The 26,573-nt window shown below is 44.3% G+C and overlaps 1 protein-coding gene across 2 annotated transcripts in view; it reads right to left on the reverse strand.

Annotated features, from left to right (window-relative positions):
* The window catches only part of LOC110535184 (rap guanine nucleotide exchange factor 5), a 59,029-nt gene that overhangs the window by 17,253 nt on the left and 15,203 nt on the right, over window positions 1-26,573 (reverse strand). The window contains exons 3-6 of one of the 2 annotated variants that reach the window (XM_036937174.1): window positions 25,670-25,782; window positions 4,050-4,128; window positions 3,088-3,235; window positions 2,776-2,873 (exon numbers count right to left, since the gene is read on the reverse strand). In XM_036937174.1, the coding sequence (XP_036793069.1) occupies window positions 2,776-2,873; window positions 3,088-3,235; window positions 4,050-4,128; window positions 25,670-25,782 (438 nt within the window). Of the gene's footprint in view, window positions 1-2,775; window positions 2,874-3,087; window positions 3,236-4,049; window positions 4,129-25,669; window positions 26,553-26,573 lie in introns of those variants that run through there. The other variant, XM_036937168.1, reaches the window with a different exon arrangement.

Genomic DNA, 26,573 nt, shown 5'->3' on the forward strand with positions numbered 1-26,573 from the left:
GGACAACAACACAGCCCAAAACAGGGACAACAACACAGCCCCAAGCAGGGACAACAACACAGCTCCAAACAGCACAACAACACAGCCCCAAACAGCACAACCAAACAGCCCCAGACAACACAATAACACAGCCCCAAATTGGACAACAACATAGCCCCAAACGGGACAACAACACAGCCCCAAACAGGACAACAACACAGCCCCAAACAGGAAAACAACACAGCCCCAAACAGGAAAACAACACAGCGCCAAACAGCACAACAACACAGCCCCAAACAGTACAACAACACAGCCCCAAACAGTACAACAACACAGCCCCAAACAACACAATAACACAGCCCCAAACAGCACAACAACACAGCCCCAAACAGTACAACGACGCAGCCCCAAACAGGGACAACAACACAGCCCCAAACAGGGACAACAACACATCCCCAAACAGGGACAACAACACAGCCCCAAACAGCACAACAACACAGCCCCAAATTGGACAACAACACATCCCCAAACATGACAACAACACAGCCCCAAACAGGATAACAACAAAGCCCCAAACAGGATAACAACACAGCCCCAAACAGCACAACAACACAGCCCCAAACAGGATAACAACACAGCCCCAAACAGCACAACAACACAGCCCCAAACAGGATAACAACACAGCCCCAAACAGGATAACAACACAGCCCCAAACAGCACAACAACACAGCCCCAAACAGGATAACAACACAGCCCCAAACAGCACAACAACACAGCCCCAAACAGGATAACAACAAAGCCCCAAACAGGATAACAACACAGCCCCAAACAGCACAACAACACAGCCCCAAACAGCACAACACAGCCCCAAACAGTACAACAACATAGCCCGAAACAGTACAATAACGCAACCCTAAACAGGACAACAACGCAGCCCCAAACAGTACAACAACGCAGCCCCAAACAGTACAACACACTCCCCAAACAGCACAACAACATAGCCCCAAACAGGGACAACAACACAACCCCTTTACAGGCCAATAGGGAGTAGGGTGATAGGCCTATAGGGCTTTGGTCAGAATTAGTGCACTATACAGGGGAAATGGTGCCATTTGATATGCACACAAAGTCACATTTCCTGTTTATCAGCTACATGTTTGGAATACACACTTAGGAGAAATAATCCACGCATACATTACACATAAATACACTATATTTACAACAGTATGTGGACACCCCTTCAAATTAGTGCATTCAGCTATTTCAGCCACACCTGTTGCTGACAAGTGTATAAAATTGAGCACACAGCCATTTCAATAGACAAACATTGGCAGTAGAAATACCTTACTGAAGAGCTCAACATGGGGCCGTCATAGGATGCCACCATTCTAACAAGTCAGTTAGTTAAAATGTATGCCCAGCTAGAGCTGCCCTGGTCAACTGCTGTTGACTTGCTTGCAATAACTTGCTGTTATTGTGAAGTGGAAACATCTAGGAGCAACAATGGCTCAGCCGCGAAGTGGTAGGCCACACAACCTCACAGAACGCGTAGCTGTCACGCCCTGACCTTAGAGAGCCTTTTTATGTCTCTATTTGGTTTGGTCAGGGTGTGATTTGGGTGGGCATTCTATGTTCTGTTTTCTATGTTTTTGTATTTATGTTTTGGCCGGGTATGGTTCTCAATCAGGGACAGCTGTCTATCGTTGTCTCTGATTGGGAATCATACTTAGGCAGCCTTTTTCCCTTCTGTCATTGTGGGAAGTTTACTTTTGTTAGTGGCACTATAGCCCTGTAAGCTTCACGGTTGTGTCTTCGTTTGTTGGCGACATTTTAAATGAAAGGAAAATGAACGCTCACCACGCTGCACTTTGGTCCACTTCTTTCGATGGCAGTGACAGTCGCTCTTAAAAATTGTCTGTCCTCGAATGCAACACTCACCACTGAGTTCCGAACTGCCTCTGGAAGCAATGGCAGCACAAGAGCTGGTCGTCGGGAGCTTCATGAAATGGGTTATCATGGCCAAGCAGCTGCACACAAGCCTAACATCACCATGTGTAATGCCAAGCATCGGCTGGAGTGTTGAAAAGCTTGCCGCCATTGGACTCTGGAGAAGTGGAAACACGTTCTCTGGAGCGATGAATCAAGCTTTACCATCTGGCAGTCCGACAGACTAATCTGGATTTGGCGGATTCCAGGAGAACGCTACCTGCCCCAATGCATAGTGTCAACTGTAAAGTTTGGTGGAGGACGAATAATGGTCTGGGGCTGTTTTGCATGGTTCAGGCTAGGCCACTTAGTTCCAATGAAGGATAATCTTAACGCTACATTATAGAATGACATTCTAGACGATACTGTGCTTCCAACTTTGTGGCAACGATTTGGGGAAGGCCCTTTCCTGTTTCAACATGATAATGCCCCAATGCACGAAGCGAGGTCCAAACAGAAATGGTTTGTCGAGATCGGTGTGGAAGAACTTGACTGGCCTGCACAGAGCCCTGACTTCAACCCATCGAACACCTTTCAGAAGAATTGGAACGCCGACTGTGAGCCAGGCCTAATCGCTCAGCATCAGTGCCCGACCTCACTAATGATTGTGTGGCTGAATGGAAGCAAGTCCCCGCAGCTATGTTCCGACATCTAGTGGAAAGCATGGAGGCTTTTATAGCAGCAAAAGGGGGGGGGGCAACTCCATTTTAATGCCCATGATTCTGTAATGAGATGTTCGACGAGCAGGTGTCCACATACTTTTGGTCATATAGTATAACTAATTAATCTTCAATTTCTATGGCCACTCACTGTCTGCGATGCAGCCGCAGGAGTTTCTGCAGGTCCTTCTGCTCCTTCTCTAGAGTTGGATACTCATACAGGTCATCCAGGAGGAAACGATACAATGTCTGAAACACAAAGACATCTAATGTCTGTTTTTACCCTCCCGTATCATCATGATATCACTTATTTTAGGGTCATCTCACTGTCCCATATCCTTAGCCTGGCCCCACATTTGTCTTGCCAACTCCTTATAAATGACTAGAGTTTGAAAGAAAGCACAACAGATCTGGAAACAGGCTATGATATCCCTTCTTCTTCTCCTCCCTCGCTCCAGCATACCTTCATGAAGAGTTTAACATGCTCGTCTTCTCGTAGGAAGTCCCTGTACAGTGTTGTCCACTGTGTCACCAGGTGCAGGACCTGACGTTTCCTGTCCAGAACCTCCTTCCCTTCCTCTTTCCCCCGGTGGTGTCTCTTAGAACAATAGGTGGGCTTTGTGAGTTAAGGCATCAGCACAGCAGGAGAGAGGACTCTCAGTAAGTAGGCTTTGTGTGTATTGACATTAGCTTGGCCAACAGGATCAACACCACTATTTTTAATTTTTCCAAGTTGGAGGTGTATGTGTGTAGTGGGTTTAAGGGTGAGGGGTGTGTGTGTGTGTGTGTGTGTGTGTGTGTGTGTGTGTGTGTGTGTGTGTGTGTGTGTGTGTGTGTGTGTGTGTGTGTGTGTGTGTGTGTGTGTGTGTGGTACAGTCAGTAACTTTAGAGTTGGGTGGTGTACTGTAGTCTAGAGGTAAGGTACTGTAGTTTGGAGGTAAGGTACTGTAGTCTAGAGGTAAGGTACTGTAGTTTAGAGGTAAGGTACTGTAGTCTAGAGGTAAGGTACTGTAGTCCAGAGGTAAGGTACTGTAGTCTAGAGGTAAGAGGCTGTGTACTGTAGTCTGGAGGTAAGGTACTGTAGTCTAGAGGTAAGGGTGGTGTACTGTAGTCTGGAGGTAAGGTACTGTAGTCTGGAGGTAAGGTACTGTAGTCTAGAGGTAAGGGTTGTGTACTGTAATTTAGAGGTAAGGTTCTGTAGTCTGGAGGTAAGGTACTGTAGTCTAGAGGTAAGGGTGGTGTACTGTAGTCTAGATGTAAGGTACTGTAGTTTAGAGGTAAGGTTCTGTAGTCTAGAGGTAAGGTACTGTAGTCTAGAGGTAAGGTTCTGTAGTTTAGAGGTAAGGGTTGTGTACTGTAGTCTAGAGGTTAGGGTGGTGTACTATATTCTACAGGTGACCACTACAGCCTGAAGTAAAAGGATATTGTCCCAGGAGAGCCTGACACAGATCACTGGTTGACATGAACACCAGGTATGTCAGCAGGAAGTCATCCAGGAGAGGCTCTGTAAAACAGGAAACACATAATTTACAACAGCATCCAATAGAACTGGCTAAAACTCAGTGGTGGAAAAAGTACTCAATAGTAATACTGTAGTAAAAGTAAAGATAACTTCATAGAAAATGACTCAAGTAAAAGTGAAAGTCACCCAGTAAAATGTTAATTGTGTAAAAGTATATAATATAATATAAAAATATTTGGTTTTAAATATACTTAAGTATCAAAAGTAAAAGTAAAAGTATAAATAATTTCAAATTCATAATATTAAGCAAAACAGACAGAAAAATGTCTTGTTTTTTTTATTGTACTGCCGGATAGACAGGGGCACACTCCAACACTCCAACACTTCAACACTTCAACACTTCAACACTTCAACACTTCAACACTCCAACACTCCAACACTCCAACACTTCAACACTCCAACACTTCAACACTCCAACACTCCAACACTCCAACACTTCAACACTCCAACACTTCAACACTCCAACACTCCAACACTCCAACACTTCAACACTCCAACACTTCAACACTTCAACACTCCAACACTCCAACACTTCAACACTTCAACACTTCAACACTTCAACACTCCAACACTCCAACACTCCAACACTCCAACACTTCAACACTCCAACACTTCAACACTCCAACACTCCAACACTTCAACACTCCAACACTTCAACACTTCAACACTCCAACACTTCAACACTCCAACACTTCAACACTTCAACACTTCAACACTCCAACACTCCACTCCAACACTCCAACACTCCATCACTCCAACACTCCAACACTCCAACACTCCACTCCAACACTCCAACACTCCAACACTTCAACACTTCAACACTCCAACACTCCAACACTTCAACACTCCAACACTTCAACACTCCAACACTTCAACACTCCAACACTTCAACACTTCAACACTCCAACACTCCAACACTTCAACACTCCAACACTCCAACACTTCAACACTCCAACACTTCAACACTCCAACACTTCAACACTCCAACACTTCAACACTCCAACACTCCAACACTCCAACACTTCAACACTCCAACACTTCAACACTCCAACACTCCAACACTCCAACACTTCAACACTCCAACACTTCAACACTCCAACACTCCAACACTCCAACACTCCAACACTCCAACACTCCAACACTTCAACACTCCAACACTCCAACACTCCAACACTCCAACGCTCCAACGCTCCAACACTTCAACACTCCAACACTCCAACACTTCAACACTCCAACACTCCAACACTTCAACACTCCAACACTTCAACACTCCAACACTTCAACACTTCAACACTCCAACACTTCAACACTCCAACACTCCAACACTTCAACACTCCAACACTCCAACACTCCAACACTTCAACACTTCAACACTTCAACACTTCAACACTCCAACACTTCAACACTTCAACACTTCAACACTCCAACACTTCAACACTCCAACACTCCAACACTCCAACACTCCAACACTTCAACACTTCAACACTCCAACACTCCAACACTCCAACACTTCAACACTTCAACACTTCAACACTCCAACACTCCAACACTCCAACACTTCAACACTCCAACACTTCAACACTCCAACACTCCAACACTCCAACACTCCAACACTCCAACACTCCAACACTTCAACACTCCAACACTCCAACACTTCAACACTCCAACACTCCAACACTTCAACACTCCAACACTCCAACACTTCAACACTCCAACACTCCAACACTCCAACACTTCAACACTCCAACACTCCAACACTTCAACACTCCAACACTCCAACACTTCAACACTCCAACACTTCAACACTTCAACACTCCAACACTTCAACACTCCAACACTCCAACACTTCAACACTCCAACACTCCAACACTCCAACACTCCAACACTTCAACACTCCAACACTTCAACACTTCAACACTCCAACACTCCAACACTTCAACACTCCAACACTCCAACACTTCAACACTCCAACACTTCAACACTCCAACACTCCAACACTTCAACACTCCAACACTTCAACACTCCAACACTCCAACACTCCACTCCAACACTCCAACACTCCAACACTCCAACACTCCAACACTCCAACACTTCAACACTCCAACACTTCAACACTCCAACACTCCAACACTTCAACACTCCAACACTCCAACACTCCACTCCAACACTCCAACACTCCAACACTCCAACACTCCAACACTTCAACACTCCAACACTCCAACACTTCAACACTCCAACACTCCAACACTCCAACACTTCAACACTCCAACACTTCAACACTTCAACACTCCAACACTTCAACACTCCAACACTCCAACACTCCAACACTCCAACACTCCAACACTCCAACACTTCAACACTTCAACACTCCAACACTCCAACACTCCAAGACATAATTTACAAACAAAGCATGTGTGTTTAGTGAGTCAGCCAGATCAGAGGCAGTAGGGATGACCAAGGATATTCTCTTGATAAGTGTGTGAATTGGACCATTTTCCTGTCAAAATGTAACAAGTACTTTGTGTATCAGGGAAATGTATGGAGTAAAAAGTACATTATTTTGTTTATGAATGTAGTGTAGTAAAAGTTGCCAAAATTATAAATAGTTGTCACGCCCTGACCTTAGTATTCTTTGTTTTCTTTATTATTTTGGTTAGGTCAGGGTGTGACATGGGTGATGTATGTGTTTTGGCCCTGTCTAGGGGTTTTGCATGTCTATGGGTGTTTACTAGTCTAGGTGTTATGTATCTCTATGGCTGTCTGGAGTGGTTCTCAATCAGAGGCAGCTGTTTATCGTTGTCTCTGATTGGGAACCATATTTAGGCAGCCATATTGTTTGGGTAATTTGTGGGTTAATGTCTATGTCTAGTTGACTGTACATTTATATTACAGCGTCACGTTTGGTTTGTTATTTTGTATAGTTTTTTTAGTGTCCGTCTTTATTAAAAGTAACATGTATTCATATCACGCTGCGCCTTGGTCCCCTCCATTCAACGAACGTGACAATAGTAAAGTCAATTACAGATACTTCAAAAAACCGAACTTACTAAAGTAGCACTTTAAAGTATTTTTACTAAAGTACTTTAGAATTTATTCATTAATTAATGTATTAATAAATTGAATACATTTATTAAACATTTTAAATTATGAATGACCAAACCAAGATTGTATAATCATTAAAGCTACCTTCAAGTGTCAGTAGTCTACTTCAAAGATGCAGACCATACAAAAATGTGCTCATAAATTTAAAAAATGTAAAGTGAAAAGTGAATTCCACCCTCTGACATCTTTTGTAACGTGTTTCTCTAAACTCCTCCCACCGCCTGTTACGGTTGGCTCCAACGCCGTCCAGCTCTCTGCTCCACCTACAGCCTCTCTGTGTTCACACTGTGTCCAGCTCTCTGCTCTACCTACAGCCTTCCTGTGTTCACACTGTGTCCAGCTCTCTGCTCTACCTACAGCCTCTCTGTGTTCACACTGTGTCCAGCTCTCTGCTCCACCTACAGCCTCTCTGTGTTCACACTGTGTCCAGCTCTCTGCTCCACCTACAGCCTCTCTGTGTTCACACTGTGTCCAGCTCTCTGCTCCACCTACAGCTTCTCTGTGTTCACATTGTGTCCAGCTCTCTGCTCCACCTAAAGCCTCTCTGTGTTCACACTGTGTCCAGCTCTCTGCTCCACCTACAGCCTCTCTGTGTTCCCACTGTGTCCAGCTCTCTGCTCCACCTACAGCCTCTCTGTGTTCACACTGTGTCCAGCTCTCTGCTCCACCTACAGCCTCTCTGTGTTCACACTGTGTCCAGCTCTCTGCTCCACCTACAGCCTCTCTGTGTTCACACTGTGTCCAGCTCTCTGCTCCACCTGCAGCCTCTCTGTGTTCACACTGTGTCCAGCTCTCTGCTCCACCTACAGCCTCTCTGTGTTCACACTGTGTCCAGCTCTCTGCTCCACCTACAGCCTCTCTGTGTTCACACTGTGTCCAGCTCTCTGCTCCACCTACAGCCTCTCTGTGTTCACACTGTGTCCAGCTCTCCGCTCCACCTACAGCCTCTCTGTGTTCACACTGTGTCCAGCTCTCCGCTCCACCTACAGCCTCTCTGTGTTCCCACTGTGTCCAGCTCTCTGCTCCACCTACAGCCTCTCTGTGTTCACACTGTGTCCAGCTCATTTACTACTGACCTGGAAGAACACCACAGAGGTTTTCAATCACTACATTGTCTATTGAAATGAATGTCTTCAGTGAGCAATGTGTAAAACATATTAGCAAACCTGTGGATGGACACAAAATAAGAACCAATCTGGCAACCCCAATGCATTGTGGAGAAAAAAGTAACATTTGAATATATGAATATAATCATTGAGAAAAGCATCCCCCATGCAGAGAATTTATGAATATATATATCCCCTAAACAATGTCCCAGTGTTGTGATATAAATATGCAAAAGCACATTGGCTTAAAGAAATCATTAAGGCAAAAGGATTTTTAATTAGATAGTGACAGGTCTCACCCAGTGAAAGTAATGACTCCTAACTATCAGTGAAAGATCCTTGTGCAATGTGAAAATGACTCTAGAACACATATCAAATGGCAACCTATTCCCTAGTGTTCTACTGTTGACCAGGGCCCATCTAGGGAATGAATGAACACAGGATTGGAACACAGGTTGACAGAGAGAGAGAGGAGAGAGAGGATCTCAATGTGTGTGAGTTGATCTTTCTACTGGTCCTGACCTCCTAGTCATTACTCAGGTAATGACTCACACGCTTTCCAATGATGATTGTTGCATTTTCATTTGCTCCCTGGATACTTCAGCTATGCCCAATGACTTTCTCCTTCCCCCGTAGCCTCACGTTACTGTATACTGGGCTGTTCTCTGTCTGCTACAGGAAGTACCGGGGAAGATAAGGCAATACATTGTCAACCTGCTGCTTGACTCTCTAACTGCTGGTGCAGTCGATGCTCTAAATCAAATTATATTTCCAATGCTGCTGTGGCAATCTGATGTGTGCTCAGTCTTAACCCACTGCTTTAATGTGTTCACAAGCAACATTGACGTTGCTGCGTCCTTGTGTGCAGACATCTCCAGATTACAGGACGTCATTCCTAGATATATGCTTTGATTTGATTATAAACAATGTCTCTGAACGTGATCTGATGAACAGATTGGTCAATGTGAATATACCAACCCAGCTAGAAAATCAATTCATGGTGGGGTTTTAATCATTTGTTGTGTTTCTTTGGTGAACGTGCACCATTGTGAAAATAAACTGTTCCATTTGAGAGGAATTTCAAGGGATCTCATCAGAGAACTAGTCAATGACTATTTGCTGTGTTTGTCAGTGGAATTACAGTTTTTTACAATCACTTTGGCACTAATTTCGGGACCTTGGTGTCATTTTTCACAACTCTAGACACAAAACTCACAACCAATGATCAAAACTGCACATTTTTCAAAACTCTTAACACTTTTTCCAATTGCTTGGATACAATACACATAAAGCTAAGATCATTTGTTCATTGAACTAAAATCACCTGTTCAAAATGACACAACTTAACATCAAAGTATTACCATTTCAAAATGCAATTCACACATTACATCTGAGATGACTGTCTATTCACACATTACATCTGAGATGACTGTCTATTCACACATTACATCTGAGATGACTGTCTATTCACACATTACATCTGAGATGACTGTCTATTCACACATTACATCTGAGATGACTGTCTATTCACACATTACATCTGAGATGACTGTCTATTCACACATTACATCTGAGATGACTGTCTATTCACACATTACATCTGAGATGACTGTCTATTCATTTCATTACAATGATCTAACTATCAATTGATACCACTGCTCAAAATGATAAGTAACTGTTGCAATCTACACGCTGCATTTTGGTCCGACTCTCCTTCACACCTAGAAAACCGTAACAATAGGCGCCCTCACAAACAAGCCACCCTTCTCCAGGCCATGGATGACACATGCAATGACATCACCATGCCCTGAAGATTCTTCCCAAGATGTTTGGCTAATGAAAACATCCATTGTGATGTGGATGAGAACCTATGGCCAAATCCACAAGACGGGGTTGAGGGCAATATAGAAGTACAGTAATCAATCCTTTGTTTTGCTTTTTACAGTAAGCCAGGTGAGGAACACTGCAGTTGACATTTTACTGTAAGCCAGGTGAGGAACACAGCAGTGATGTTTTACAGTAAGCCAGGTGAGGAACACTGCAGTGATGTTTTACAGTAAGCCAGGTGAGGAACACTGCAGTGATGTTTTACAGTAAGCCAGGTGAGGAACACTGCTATGATGTTTTACAGTAAGCCAGGTGAGGAACACTGCAGTGATGTTTTACAGTAAGCCAGGTGAGGAACACTGCAGTGATGTTTTACAGTAAGCCAGGTGAGGAACACAGCAGTGATGTTTTACAGTAAGCCAGGTGAGGAACACAGCAGTAATGTTTTACAGTAAGCCAGGTGAGGAACACTGCAGTGATGTTTTACAGTAAGCCAGGTGAGGAACACTGCAGTGATGTTTTACAGTAAGCCAGGTGAGGAACACTGCAGTTGACGTTTTACTGTATTTTTTTATATATTTTTGTAGCTAATCATTTTTTATTTGATTCAAAGAAACCTATGTTGTGATTTTGTACTACAATATTTAATGATTTTATGAACAGCTACACAGTGAAACTATTGGTATCTTGTGTGTGGGGGATTTAAATGAATGTTCCTATGGTATTTCATGATAAATTAGTTATTTGAACCAATGAGTCTGCAAGTGCAAGGTTTCTAAAGATGTGAATGCACAATGCAATGTTTTGAACATTGGACAGCCTGTGTTACAAGTGATGACCGTTTTGAGTTTTGTGTCTAGAGTTTTGAAAATGACCACACGATTCTGAAATTAGTGCCAAAATGATTGTAAAAACTGTAATAGGTTTGTTTGTTTGTAACTACATATTTAGGTCTTGAGTGTCCCGGAAACTATTATTACGTAGGAAACAGGAGAAGAAGACATTTGGAAGTCCAAAAGCTTGGGGCGGGTTGACATTCTGTGTCGTGCAGGGCCAGAACTGATCGTCCAAGTTATGCAAGTCATTGAGAGGAAGGAGAGTGCCCGTGCCTGTGAGTGTGTGTGTCTGTGCATGCCTGTGAGCGTGTGTGTGTCTGTGCATGCCTGTGAGTGTGTGTGTGTGTGTCTGTGCATGCCTGTCAGTGTGTGTGTGTGTCTGTGCATGCCTGTGAGTGTGTGTGTGTGTGTCTGTGCATGCCTGTCAGTGTGTGTGTGTGTGTGTGTCTGTGCATGCCTGCAAGTGTGTGTATGTCTGTGCATGCCTGTGAGTGTGTGTGTCTGTGCATGCCTGTGTGTGTGTGTGTGTCTGTGCATGCCTGTGTGTGTGTGTGTGTGTCTGTGCATGCCTGTGTGTGTGCGTGCGTGTGTGTGTGTGTGTGTGTGTGTGTGTGTGTGTGTGTGTGTGTGTGTGTGTGTGCATACCTGTGAGCGTGTGTGTGTTTCCAGAATGGATGCCATGCCGCCAGGCCACAGAGCAAAGACAAGCTGTTCAAATCCTATTAGTCAGAATGTCTTCCCTCCCCAGCTCTGTGTAAGTGTGCCTCACAGCCCAGTATTGTACATTCTCCCCTTTAATTTCACACATACTTCCCAGGGCTTTGTGTGCTGCGTTCAGCTCCACAGAACACTACTCCCACCCTCACGTCATTATGTTAATCCACAGCACAGCATACAGCTGTAGACACATCAGTCACTCAGCTCTTTATGAGGAGAAACATGCACACAGAGCTACGTTCAACACACACACACACACTAAAACACTGCATACTGGTACTGGCTACTACAGTAGACAACTCCCAAGACCCAGACACACATCTTGTATGATGTGCAAGAACACACACACACACGCATACACTAATGCACACACACTCACACACACAGACACCTCTTGTGCAGATGTGACTAAAATTACATTAAAATTAAATCTCTTGTGTCTGTTCTTTCCAGATAACCCTGACCGGACCCCAGTCTGAGCAGTATCCATAACAAACACTAATACCCACTGAGCTGTAGGATGGGCCAGCAGTATCCATAATTAACATTACTACCCACTGAGCTGTAGGATGGGCCAGCAGTATCCATAATTAACACTGCTACCCACTGAGCTGTAGGATGGGCCAGCAGTATCCATAATAAACATTACTACCCACTGAGCTGTAGGATGGGCAAGCAGTATCCATAATAAACACTAATACCCACTGAGCTGTAGGATGGGCAAGCAGTATCCATAACAAACACTAATACCCACTGAGCTGTAGGATGGGCCAGCAGTATCCATAATTAACATTACTACCCACTGAGCTGTAGGATGGGCCAGCAGTATCCATAATAAACACTACTACCCACTCAGCTGTAGGATGGGCAAGCAGTATCCATAATAAACACTAATACCCACTCAGCTGTAGGATGGGCCAGCAGTATCCATAATAAACACTAATACCCGCTGAGCTGTAGGATGGGCAAGCAGTATCCATAATTAACACTAATACCCACTGAGCTGTAGGATGGGCCAGCAGTATCCATAATAAACACGAATACCCACTGAGCTGTAGGATGGGCCAGCAGTATCCATAATAAACACGAATACCCACTGAGCTGTAAGATGGGCCAGCTGTATCCATAATAAACACGAATACCCACTGAGCTGTAAGATGGGCCAACAGTCTCCATAACAAACACTAATACCCACTGAGCTGTAGGATGGGCCAGCAGTATCCATAATAAACACTAATACCCACTGAGCTGTAAGATGGGCCAGCTGTATCCATAATAAACACGAATACCCACTGAGCTGTAAGATGGGCAAGCAGTATCCATAATAAACACTAATACCCACTGAGCTGTAAGATGGGCCAGCAGTATCCATAATAAACACTGCTACCCACTGAGCTGTAGGATGGGCCAGCAGTATCCATAATAAACACTAATACCCACTGAGCTGTAGGATGGGCCAGCAGTATCCATAATAAACACTAATACCCACTGAGCTGTAGGATGGGCCAGCAGTATCCATAATAAACACTGCTACCCACTGAGCTGTAGGATGGGCCAGCAGTATCCATAATAAACACTAATACCCACTGAGCTGTAGGATGGGCCAGCAGTATCCATAATAAACACTAATACCCACTGAGCTGTAAGATGGACCAGCAGTATCCATAATAAACATTACTACCCACTGAGCTGTAGGATGGGCCAGCAGTATCCATAATAAACATTACTACCCACTGAGCTGTAGGATGGGCCAGCTGTATCCATAATAAACACTAATACCCACTGAGCTGTAGGATGGGCCAGCAGTATCCATAATAAACACTAATACCCACTGAGCTGTAGGATGGGCCAGCAGTATCCATAATAAACACTACTACCCACTGAGCTGTAAGATGGGCCAGCTGTATCCATAATAAACACTAATACCCACTGAGCTGTAGGATGGGCCAGCAGTATCCATAATAAACACTAATACCCACTGAGCTGTAGGATGGGCCAGCAGTATCCATAATAAACACTAATACCCACTGAGCTGTAGGATGGGCCAGCAGTATCCATAATAAACACTACTACCCACTGAGCTGTAGGATGGGCCAGCTGTATCCATAATAAACACTAATACCCACTGAGCTGTAGGATGGGCCAGCAGTATCCATAATAAACACTAATACCCACTGAGCTGTAGGATGGGCCAGCAGTATCCATAATAAACACTACTACCCACTGAGCTGTAAGATGGGCCAGCTGTATCCATAATAAACACTAATACCCACTGAGCTGTAGGATGGGCCAGCAGTATCCATAATAAACACTAATACCCACTGAGCTGTAGGATGGGCCAGCAGTATCCATAATAAACACTAATACCCGCTGAGCTGTAGGATGGGCCAGCTGTATCCATAACAAACACTACTACCCACTGAGCTGTAGGATGGGCCAGCAGTATCCATAATAAACACTACTACCCACTGAGCTGTAGGATGGGCCAGCTGTATCCATAATAAACACTAATACCCACTGAGCTGTAGGATGGGCCAGCAGTATCCATAATTAACACTAATACCCACTGATCTGTAGGATGGGCCAGCTGTATCCATAACAAACACTACTACCCACTGAGCTGTAGGATGGGCCAGCAGTATCCATAATAAACACTACTACCCACTGAGCTGTAGGATGGGCCAGCTGTATCCATAATAAACACTAATACCCACTGAGCTGTAGGATGGGCCAGCAGTATCCATAATAAACACTAATACCCACTGAGCTGTAGGATGGGCCAGCTGTATCCATAATAAACACTACTACCCACTGAGCTGTAGGATGGGCCAGCTGTATCCATAATTAACACTAATACCCACTGAGCTGTAGGATGGGCCAGCTGTATCCATAATAAACACTACTACCCACTGAGCTGTAGGATGGACCAGCAGTATCCATAATTAACACTACTACCCACTGAGCTGTAGGATGGGCCAGCTGTATCCATAATAAACACTACTACCCACTGAGCTGTAGGATGGGCCAGCAGTCTCCATAACAAACACTACTACCCACTGATCTGTAAGATGGGCCAGCTGTATCCATAATTAACACTACTACCCGCTGAGCAGACCAAGCCTGCCTTCTATGAGTTAAAAAAACTACTGCGTCTTAATTGGCACCTGGCCAAAAGCGGTGCACTATAGGGAATAGGATGCCTAAACCAGCCAATGAATATTTAATTATGGGATGGGGCTAGACTCAGCAAGAGGCTTAGTTCATTAGCAGGTTCTGCTTCCCATCATGTACTTCTCTACAGTATGACGCACTCTGCTCTAGTGGCACATTTAGTTCAATAGTACCAAGACATCCTGAAATGAGTCTCTTATTAATATTACATTAAAAAGAGAAACACACACACACCTCGTGTGCTGCTGGTACTACATTACATCTCTTGTGTCTGTTCTTTCCAGATAACCCTGAACTGACCCCAGTCTGAGGAGTGTCCAGAAAAACACTTTATTTTTTTTGTAACCTTTATTTATAACTGGGAAAGTCAGTTAAGAACTAATTCTTATTGACAATGACTGCCTACACTGGTGAAACCCAGACGACGCTGGGCCAATTGTGCACCGCCGTTGGGTCTCCCAATCACTGTTGTGATCAACCCTGGATTTGAATCAGGTTGTCTGTAGTGACACCTCTAACACTGAGATGCTGTGCCTTAGACCGCTGAGCCACTAGGGTGACCACTAATACCCACTGAGCTGTAGGATGGGCCAGCAGTATCCATAATAAACACTAATACCCACTGAGCTGTAGGATGGACCAGCAGTATCCATAATAAACACTAATACCCACTGATCTGTAGGATGGGCCAGCAGTATCCATAATAAACACGAATACCCACTGAGCTGTAGGATGGGCCAGCAGTATCCATAATTAACACTAATACCCACTGATCTGTAGGATGGGCCAGCAGTATCCATAATAAACACTAATACCCACTGAGCTGTAGGATGGGACAGCAGTATCCATAATACATATTAATACCCACTAAACAGGGCAAGTTATCTTCTATGAGAAGATGGCTACAATAGTACCATGACATCCTGAAATGAGTCTCCCTGCTTGTACCAAAGATATGACATTAAAAAGAGAAAATCCAACTCGTATGGATGGAGAGGTCCAATGGCAATAACTATTGTAATCCTGCAATGTCAGAGATAGGAGTCCCGCTAGCGGTGAAACTGGAGGGCGCGCAATTCAAATAAATAATCAGAAATGTTATGGATTTTAATAATTTACAGTGGGGAGAACAAGTATTTGAAACACTGTCGATTTTGCAGGTTTTCCTACTTACAAAGCATGTAGAGGTCTGTCATTTTGTATCATAGGTACACTTCAACTGTGAGAGACGGAATCTAAAACAAAAATCCAGAAAATCACATTGTATGATTTTTAAGTAATTAATTTGCATTTTATTGCATGACATAAGTATTTGATCACCTACCAACCAGTAAGAATTCCGGCTCTCACAGACCTGTTCGTTTTTCTTTAAGAAGCCCTCCTGTTCTACACTCATTACCTGTATTAACTGCACCTGTTTGAACTCGTTACCTGTATAAAAGACACCAGTCCACACACTCAATCAAACAGACTCCAACCTCTCCACAATGGCCAAGACCAGAGAGCTGTGTAAGGACATCAGGGATAAAATTGTAGACCTGCACAAGGCTGGGATGGGCTACAGGACAATAGGCAATCAGCTTGGTGAGAAGGCAACAACTGTTGACGCAATTATTAGAAAATGGAAGAAGTTCAAGATGACGGTCAATCACCCTCGGTCTGGGGCTCCATGCAAGATCTCACCTCGTGGGGAATCAATGATCATGAGGAAGGTAAGGGATCCGCCCATAACTACATGGCAGGACCTGGTCAATGACCTGAAGAGAGCTGGGACCATAGTCTCAAAGAAAACCATTAGTAACACACTACGCCGTCATGGATTCAAATCTGGCAGCGCACGCAAGGACCCCTGCTCAAGCCAGCGTATGTCCAGGCCCGTCTGAAGTTTGCCAATGACCATCTGGATGATCCAGAGGAGGAATGGGAGAAGGTCATGTGGTCTGATGAGACAAAAATATAGCTTTTTGGTCTAAACTCCACTCGCCGTGTTTGGAGGAAGAAGAAGGATGAGTACAACCCCAAGACACCATCCCAACCGTGAAGCATGGAGGTGGAAACATCATTCTTTTGGGATGCTTTTCTGCAAAGGGGACAGGACGACTGCACCGTATTGAGGGGAGGATGGATGGGGCCATGTATCGCGAGATCTTGGCCAACAAACTCCTTCCCTCAGTAAGAGCATTGAAGATGGGTCGTGGCTGGGTCTTCCAGCATGACAACGACCCGAAACACACAGCCAGGGCAACTAAGGAGTGGCTCCGTAAGAAGCATCTCAAGGTCCTGGAGTGGCCTTGCCAGTCTCCAGACCTGAACCTAATAGAAAATCTTTGGAGGGAGCTGAAAGTCCGTATTGCCCAGCGACAGCCCCGAAACCTGAAGGATCTGGAGAAGCTGTATGGAGGAGTGGGCCAAAATCCCTGCTGCAGTGTGTGCAAACCTGGTCAAGAACTACAGGAAACGTATGATCTCTGTAATTGCAAACAAAGGTTTCTGTACCAAATATTAAGTTCTGCTTTTCTGATGTATCAAATACTTATGTCATGCAATAAAATGCTAATTAATTACTTAAAAATCATACAATGGGATTTTCTGGATTTTAGATTCCGTCTCTCACAGTTGAAGTGTACCTATGATAAAAATTACAGACCTCTACATGCTTTGTAAGTAGGAAAACCTACAAAATCGGCACTGTATCAAATACTTGTTCTCCCCACTGTACATGTAAGTGTCTTATATCAGCTGAAAGCTTAAATTCTTGTTATTCTATCTGCACTGTCCGATTTATAGTAACTTTTACAGCGAAAACATGCCATGCGATTGTTTGAGGACGGCGCCCCACGTTCAAATATTGTTCCACGGGCACAGGTTTCATACATTCACAAATAACAATTAAACATTCACTTACTTTTTGAAAATCTTCCTCTGATTTGTCATCCGAATGGTCCCAGCTATAACATCTAGTATCGTTTTGTTAGATAAAGTCCTTCTTTATATCCCAAAAAGTGTTTCGTTGGCGCCATCGATTTGAGAAATCCACTCGTTCAACATGCAGAGAAAGGAATCCGAAAATCTACACCCTAAACTTTGTTTCAACAAGTCAAAATATGTTTCTATTTACTCCTCAGATACCCTAAAATATAATCAAACTATAATATTTATTACAGAAAAAAGTATGTTCATTAGGAAACAGATTTTAACAGGTGCGTATTGTCTTTATAGTGCACGCAAACACAAATTTCCAAGACTGAGTCCTTCTGCTAAAACTGATATTTCTTAATTTTTTCTGAAGTTACAAGCCTGAAACCTTGAACATAAATTGCTGACACCCGGGGGAAGCCATAGGAATTGCATCCAGGGAGCTAATTTTCAATATGACCTTACTCTTGCATTTCTAAGAGGATGGTCTCTCCAAAAAAAAAAAGTTCCGGTTGGTTCTTCTTTGGATTTTCTCCTACCAAATCTATTGTGTTATATTCTCCTACAGTATTTTACATTTCTACAAACGTCAAAGTGTTTTCTTCCCAATGGTACCAATTATATGCATATCCTGGCTTCAGGGCCTGAGCTCCAGGCAGTTTACATTGGGCATGTAATTCAGACAGGAAGTGGAGAAAAAAGGGGCCTAACCCTAAGAAGCTTTAGGAGACCACAGTAAAGGAAAGAATAGGCTATGGGCTGAGCAATGCTTGGGCTTGTAAAATTCTCAGGTTTTCCTGAAATCCCAGTTGGAAAGGTTCTGGATTCAGGAGGACAGAAGCCGGAAGTCAGGAGTCCTTCAACCAGAATTCCTGGGAATATTAGGAAAGTTACCATCATTTTGCAAGTCTAGCCATGCTGGAAATATCTCTTACATTATAAATATTACTCACAGTTCACTACAATAAGAGCTCAGGTCGTCCTCCTTACTGTTTTCATGCTGAGGCAGTCTAAAGGATCAGTGAATGGCCTGGGGACATGGACTCTATTCTATTAACCAACGGTCAGTCAATTTCTCTGTGTCCCAAATGGCACCCTATTCCCTTTATAGTGCAGGGAAGAAGTAGTACGCTACATAGGGAATAGGGTGCTAAGGGACACAGACTCTGGTCTGCCTTTACTTCACTGAACACAGCCCAGATAGGCCCACAGCCCCTGTTACCACCACTAGAACTTGACCAGGGAGAGATTAGTTGAGGACACAGTCCACATCTTCCACTTAATCAGGGAAGGAGAGAAAGAGGCACTCCAGAAGATAAAAATGGATTTCATGCAAATTGCAGGAGAAACTGTACGTTGATGTTATTCATCTATATCTCTATGTACTATGGGCATTGCTATCTATTCATATTCTCCCTACAAGTGAAGTTACTTGGAAGAGAAAGCTAATGTGGAATGAATACGTAAGTACAATTGTAAGTGTACGATTATTATTATTACTGTAGCATGTGCATGCAAATCTATCATACAATAGCCATGACTTCATCCAAACACTCAGGTCAAACCAGATTTACTTTCCCATTATACAACAAGCATCCCAGCTATGCATTTCAATAAGCATTTATCTCTGACCATATACCAGTAGTCATCTCTGACCACATACCAGTAGTCATCTCTGACAATATACCAGTAGTCAGTCATCTCTGACAATATACCAGTAGTCATCTCTGACAATATACCAGTAGTCATCTCTGACCACGTACCAGTAGTCATCTCTGACAATGTACCAGTAGTCATCTCTGACAATATACCAGTAGTCATCTCTGACAATATACCAGTAGTCATCTCTGACAATATACCAGTAGTCATCTCTGACAATATACCAGTAGTCATCTCTGACAATATACCAGTAGTCATCTCTGACAATATACCAGTAGTCATCTCTGACAATATACCAGTAGTCATCTCTGACAATGTACCAGTAGTCATCTCTGACAATATACCAGTAGTCATCTCTGACAATGTACCAGTAGTCATCTCTGACAATATACCAGTAGTCATCTCTGACAATATACCAGTAGTCATCTCTGACAATATACCAGTAGTCATCTCTGACAATATACCAGTAGTCATCTCTGACAATATACCAGTAGTCATCTCTGACAATACACCAGTAGTCATCTCTGACAATACACCAGTAGTCATCTCTGACAATATACCAGTAGTCATCTCTGACAATATACCAGTAGTCATCTCTGACAATATACCAGTAGTCATCTCTGACAATATACCAGTAGTCATCTCTGACAATACACCAGTAGTCATCTCTGACAATACACCAGTAGTCATCTCTGACAATACACCAGTAGTCATCTCTGACAATATACCAGTAGTCATCTCTGACAATATACCAGTAGTCATCTCTGACAATATACCAGTAGTCATCTCTGACAATATACCAGTAGTCATCTCTGACAATACACCAGTAGTCATCTCTGACAATACACCAGTAGTCATCTCTGACAATACACCAGTAGTCATCTCTGACAATATACCAGTAGTCATCTCTGACAATATACCAGTAGTCATCTCTGACAATATACCAGTAGTCATCTCTGACAATACACCAGTAGTCATCTCTGACAATACACCAGAGAGCAATTACATAGATTCATAATGAAGGCTTACAATCACAGTGGTCTGGTTATTAAAAATAACACATGAAAAATAATGTAGGCCTACTATTTATGTGTCCCAAATGTTCCCCTATTCCCTTTGTAGTGCACTACTTTTAAAGAGAGCTTGGGTCAACGGTAGTGCACTATAGGGAATAGGATGCCATTTGATTCCAAAGAAGCAGAATTGCAACGCCTTACGGGTTAAGAATCAGTCTGCTCGTTAGCGAACAGGACAGACCTCAAACCAAATCATCAATCTTCTTTGTTAACAATCTCTTCTCTCGTTAAGTAGATGGTAACACAATGTTCCAGTTGGACTTTGTTTGTTTGTTTGTTTTGTGACGTGTACTTTCTGGTAATGAGTGAATCTGTGCTGAGGGGGAATCAATAGCAGCACTCAGAGGTTTGGCTCAGGGAGAGAAGGCAAGTACGAACCCTACCCAAAACACTGAGCGATGGATGTATCCCACATGGCACTCTTTTCCCTTTATAGTGTATCCCACATGCACCCTATTCCCTTTATAGTGTATCCCACATGCACCCTATTCCCTTTATAGTGTATCCCACATGCACCCTATTCCCTTTATAGTGTATCCCACATGGCACCCTATTCCCTTTATAGTGTATCCCACATGCACCCTATTCCCTTTAGAGTGTATCCCACATGCACCCTATTCCCTTTATAGTGTATCCCATATGCACCCTATTCCCTTTATAGTGTATCCCACATGCACCCTATTCCCTTTATAGTGTATCCCATATGCACCATATTCCCTTCATAGTGTATCCCACATGCACCCTATTCCCTTTATAGTGTATCCCACATGGCACCCTATTCCCTTTATAGTGTATCCCACATGCACCCTATTCCCTTTATAGTGTATCCCACATGCACCCTATTCCCTTTATAGTGTATCCCACATGGCACCCTATTCCCTTTATAGCGTATCCCACATGGCACCCTATTCCCTTTATAGTGTATCCCACATGGCACCCTATTCCCTTTATAGTGTATCACACATGCACCCTATTCCCTTCATAGTGTATCCCACATGGCACCCTATTCCCTTCATAGTGTATCCCACATGCACCCTATTCCCTTTATAGGTTATCCCACATGCACCCTATTCCCTTTATAGTGTATCCCACATGGCACCCTATTCCCTTCATAGTGTATCCCACATGGCACCCTATTCCCTTCATAGTGTATCCCACATGGCACCCTATTCCCTTCATAGTGTATCCCACATGGCACCCTATTCCCTTTATAGTGTATCCCACATGCACCCTATTCCCTTTATAGTGTATCCCACATGCACCCTATTCCCTTTATAGTGTATCCCACATGGCACCCTATTCCCTTCATAGTGTATCCCACATGCACCCTATTCCCTTTATAGTGTATCCCACATGCACCCTATTCCCTTTATAGTGTATCCCACATGGCACCCTATTCCCTTTATAGTGTATCCCACATGGCACCCTATTCCCTTTATAGTGTATCACACATGCACCCTATTCCCTTTATAGTGTATCACACATGCACCCTATTCCCTTTATAGTGTATCCCACATGCACCCTATTCCCTTCATAGTGTATCCCACATGCACCCTATTCCCTTTATAGTGTATCCCACATGCACCCTATTCCCTTCATAGTGTATCCCACATGCACCCTATTCCCTTTATAGTGTATCCCACATGGCACCCTATTCCCTTTTATAGTGTATCCCACATGCACCCTATTCCCTTCATAGTGTACTACATTAGACAAGAGCAGTGGTATTCAAACTGTTTCAGCTGGGATCCCATAACTTTTCGAGACCCCACCCCAAATCTAATGACGCAACCTTAAAATCGGTACATTTAGGTTTTTACATCAAAAAATTATCTTCAAAATGAAAAGAAACCAATAAACTCAATAAAATTAAATGTGTCATTATTATCTCAAAAACGTGTATATTGTCCCATACAGTAATCTGTACTCTTATTTCTTTGTTCCCCAAAGTAGTTTCCCCATGACCCCAACAGGGGTCATTACCCCGACTCTGAATACCACTGGAATATAGTATATAGTAGAATACAATGGTGTGTAGAGCTGTACATTATATTATCAGCTCATGGGGTGGCAGGGTAGCCTAGTGGTTAGCGTGTTGGACTAATAACCGGAAGGTTGCAAGTTCAAATCCCTAAACTGACAAGGTACAAATCTGTCGTTCTGCCCCTGAACAGGCAGTTAACCCACTGTTCCTAGGCCGTCATTGAAAATAAGAGTTTGTTCTTAACTGACTTGCCTAGTTAAATAAAAATATTTTAAAAATCACATCTTCCTCAAACATGCCTGTAGTGTTCTTTAAAAGAAGTGCTCTCTGGCAGAAAGATATCTTTATAATGTCTCGGTTAGCCTAGGTATCTGGGAACTAACCCTCAACAGCAATAGCAGCTTGAATATTATATTTGTAAAGATTGTTCTTTTCACTTCATTGTGATATCAATTATATATGAGGATATTTATATTAGCTCTGCTTATCATCAACCCCCAACACATTGACTACGACGTCCTAAATGGCACCCTATTCCCCAAGTAGTGCACTACTTAGAGAACAGGGTACCATTTGGAACACAGCATTATAGTCTTCTCATGGCCGGCTGCCTGCGTGAAGCTAATGACTTCTCATCAGAACACCACCATCTCCATCTCCTCGTGACAGGTTTAGTAGAGACAATATTTTATAGTTGCATGGTTTTTAGTGAAGCTGAGATTCCATATTATCCCGTATGATCTCCCCCCTTTGTTATTCTGGAGGGAGCAGTGAGAGCCGCCCAGGGCCCCAACAGTAGCATTAGCAGGGTTGCAGATTGAACAGAGAGAGAGCGAGGGGAGGGGGTGAAAACAGGGAGGGAGAGGAGAGAGAGATGACTAGTTTAGAGGAGCCAGGACTGAATGGACTCTGGAGTTCCTGTATGAAGAATCTTTGACAGGCGATCAGTGTCTCATTGGGACATACAGAGCTGAGTCCCTATCTCCTGCTGATAGAAACCCGATCTGAACATCAAATTGACCCAAAAATCACAATTTCCTGATAGTCCTCTACACTGCTTCCTGCATTTGCTCGTGATTCTAGAACCCTCTCTGGAAAAGGTCTAGGTGTTCAGATCAGTTCAGTGAAGCCACAAACACACACTTACTCATCAGAATGAGCAATGATGTGGTCTGGCAGAAGCAAGGTATGGAGCAGGTAACCTGATAGGGAACTCATCTTGGACCGGCTGCATCTTTGTCCCTTCTCCCACTGCTCTATATATCAGCCTCCCTTCTCCCATCTCCCACTGCTCTATATATCAGCCTCCCTTCTCCCACTGCTCTATATATCAACCTCCCTTCTCCCATCTCCCACTGCTCTATATATCATCCTCCCTTCTCCCACTGCTCTACATATCAGCCTCCCTTCTCCCACTGCTCTATATATCATCCTCCCTTCTCCCACTGCTCTATATATCAGCCTCCCTTCTCCCACTGCTCTATATATCAGCCTCCCATCTCCATTCTCCCACTGCTCTATATATCAGCCTCCCTTCTCCCTTCTCCCACTGCTCTATATATCAGCCTCCCTTCTCCCACTGCTCTATATATCAGCCTCCCTTCTCCCATCTCCCACTGCTCTATATATCAGCCTCCCTTCTCCCACTGATCTATATATCAGCCTCCCTTCTCCCACTGCTCTATATATCAGCCTCCCTTCTCCCACTGCTCTATATATCAGCCTCCCTTCTCCCATCTCCCACTGCTCTATATATCAGCCTCCCTTCTCCCACTGCTCTATATATCAGCCTGCCTTCTCCCACTGCTCTATATATCAGCCTCCCTTCTCCCATCTCCCACTGCTCTATATATCAGCCTCCCTTCTCCCACTGCTCTATATATCAGCCTCCCTTCTCCCTTCTCCCACTGCTCTATATATCAGCCTCCCTTCTCCCACTGCCCTACATATCAGCCTCCCATCTCCATTCTCCCATTTCCCACTGCTCTATATATCAGCCTCCCATCTCCCATTTCCCACTGCTCTATATATCAGCCTCCCTTCTCCCATTTCCCACTGCTCTATATATCAGCCTCCCATCTCCCATTTCCCACTGCTCTATATATCAGCCTCCCATCTCCATTCTCCCATTTCCCACTGCTCTATATATCAGCCTCCCTTCTCCCATTTCCCACTGCTCTATATATCAGCCTCCCATCTCCATTCTCCCATTTCCCACTGCTCTATATATCAGCCTCCCTTCTCCCATTTCCCACTGCTCTATATATCAGCCTCCCATCTCCATTCTCCCATTTCCCACTGCTCTATATATCAGCCTCCCTTCTCCCATTTCCCACTGCTCTACATATCAGCCTCCCATCTCTATTCTCCCATCTCCCACTGCTCTACATATCAGCCTCCCTTCTCCCATCTCTCCCTACTCTACATATCAGTCTCCCTTCTCCCACTGCTCTATATATCAGCCTCCCTTCTCCCACTGCTCTACATATCAGCCTCCCATCTCCCACTGCTCTATATATCAGCCTCCCTTCTCCCACTGCTCTACATATCAGCCTCCCATCTCCCATTTCCCACTGCTCTATATATCAGTCTCCCTTCTCCCATTTCCTACTGCTCTATATATCAGCTTCCCTTCTCCCATCTCCTTTCTTTCATCTCCCACTGCTCTATATATCAGCCTCCCACCTCTCTTCTCCCATTTACCACCACTCTATATATCACTCTCCCAGGAGCAGCCTGCATCTCTCACTTTATCTCTCTCAATCTATTCTCTCTCTCTTTCTCTATCACCCTATTTCCTCATCACCATACATAGTCAAAGATCCCTCTTTAGTAAGAGACACTCCTCTCTCTCTCTCTCTCTCTCTCTCTCTCTCTCTCTCTCTCTCTCTCTCTCTCTCTTCAGTTTAAGGGGATTTATTGGCATGGGAAACACATGTTAACATTGCCAAAGCAAGTGAAATAGATAATAAACAAAAGTGAAATATACAATAAAAAATGAACAGTCTATCTCTCTCACGCCGCTTTAAAAATATTCACATAATTTAGCATAGATTAACATAGTTTAACATAGATTAAAAGTAGTAGCCAGAGGCCAAACATATTGATTTGGGGGGGTAAGTGACTGACCTGACTCCTTGATCTGCTGTGTGCTCCCCTGGTCATCACGGTGGTTGTCCAGCCTCAAGACAGACAGCAGGTGTTCTAGGATCTTCTCTGGGGTCCCTGACACCACCACGTACCTGTCAGAGACAACACTGTCACTGGACGAGTCGTCCTCGATGGAGGACAGAGAGCGACTGCTGCTCCACACCTCCTCTCCATCCCCCTCTCCCTCTGACTCCTCCTCGTCTATGTAGCGGAAGTAGGGGACATCGAAGGTGGGGACTTTGGTGGCCTTGGCCCCTTCTTCTGCCCGGCTGGCGCTGTCACTGCCCCCGCTTCCACTGCTGCCTTCCTCTGAGTCTTCCTCCTCATCCTCATCCTCCTCCTGCTCCACCAGAGCCACCGCTGCCAGCAGCCTGCCCTCCTCCCGCTGCCGCAGGTCCGGGGGTTGCCGCGGCCGAGTGCCCATCCTCAGCATGTCCCTGTGCCCCTTACAGCCGGTACCACTGTTACCACTGTTGCCGTGGTTACTGCTGCATGCCTTCCCTCAGCCACCCATTGGCCCATCCGGCTAGCTGTCCACCTGCTGCAGCTGCTATAGAGCCCTGGGAGAACCCTGGTCCTGTGGTCTCCCTACCCCAGAGAGAGTTCTCCACACCCAGCCTGAGACGGTGACACTCTCCCCTGTGTCTGCACAGCCAGTCAGCCAGTCAGCCAGCTACGGCTCACTCCCGGCTAACTCACTCTCTCTCACACACACACGCTAGCTCCATCCATCTGTGTGCTGTGAGCTGCAATGCAAGCACACGCCGCCTGTGTTTAGAAGTGTGTGTGTGTGTGTGTGTGGAGACTGAGGAGGAGAAGGACTAGAAGGAGGGAGGAAAGAGAGAGAATGAGAGGGAGGGGTGAAAGTGGAGAGACAGAGGCT

The sequence above is a fragment of the Oncorhynchus mykiss genome, chromosome 2, assembly GCF_013265735.2.
Source record: "Oncorhynchus mykiss isolate Arlee chromosome 2, USDA_OmykA_1.1, whole genome shotgun sequence".
Taxonomy (NCBI): Eukaryota; Metazoa; Chordata; class Actinopteri; order Salmoniformes; family Salmonidae; genus Oncorhynchus; species Oncorhynchus mykiss.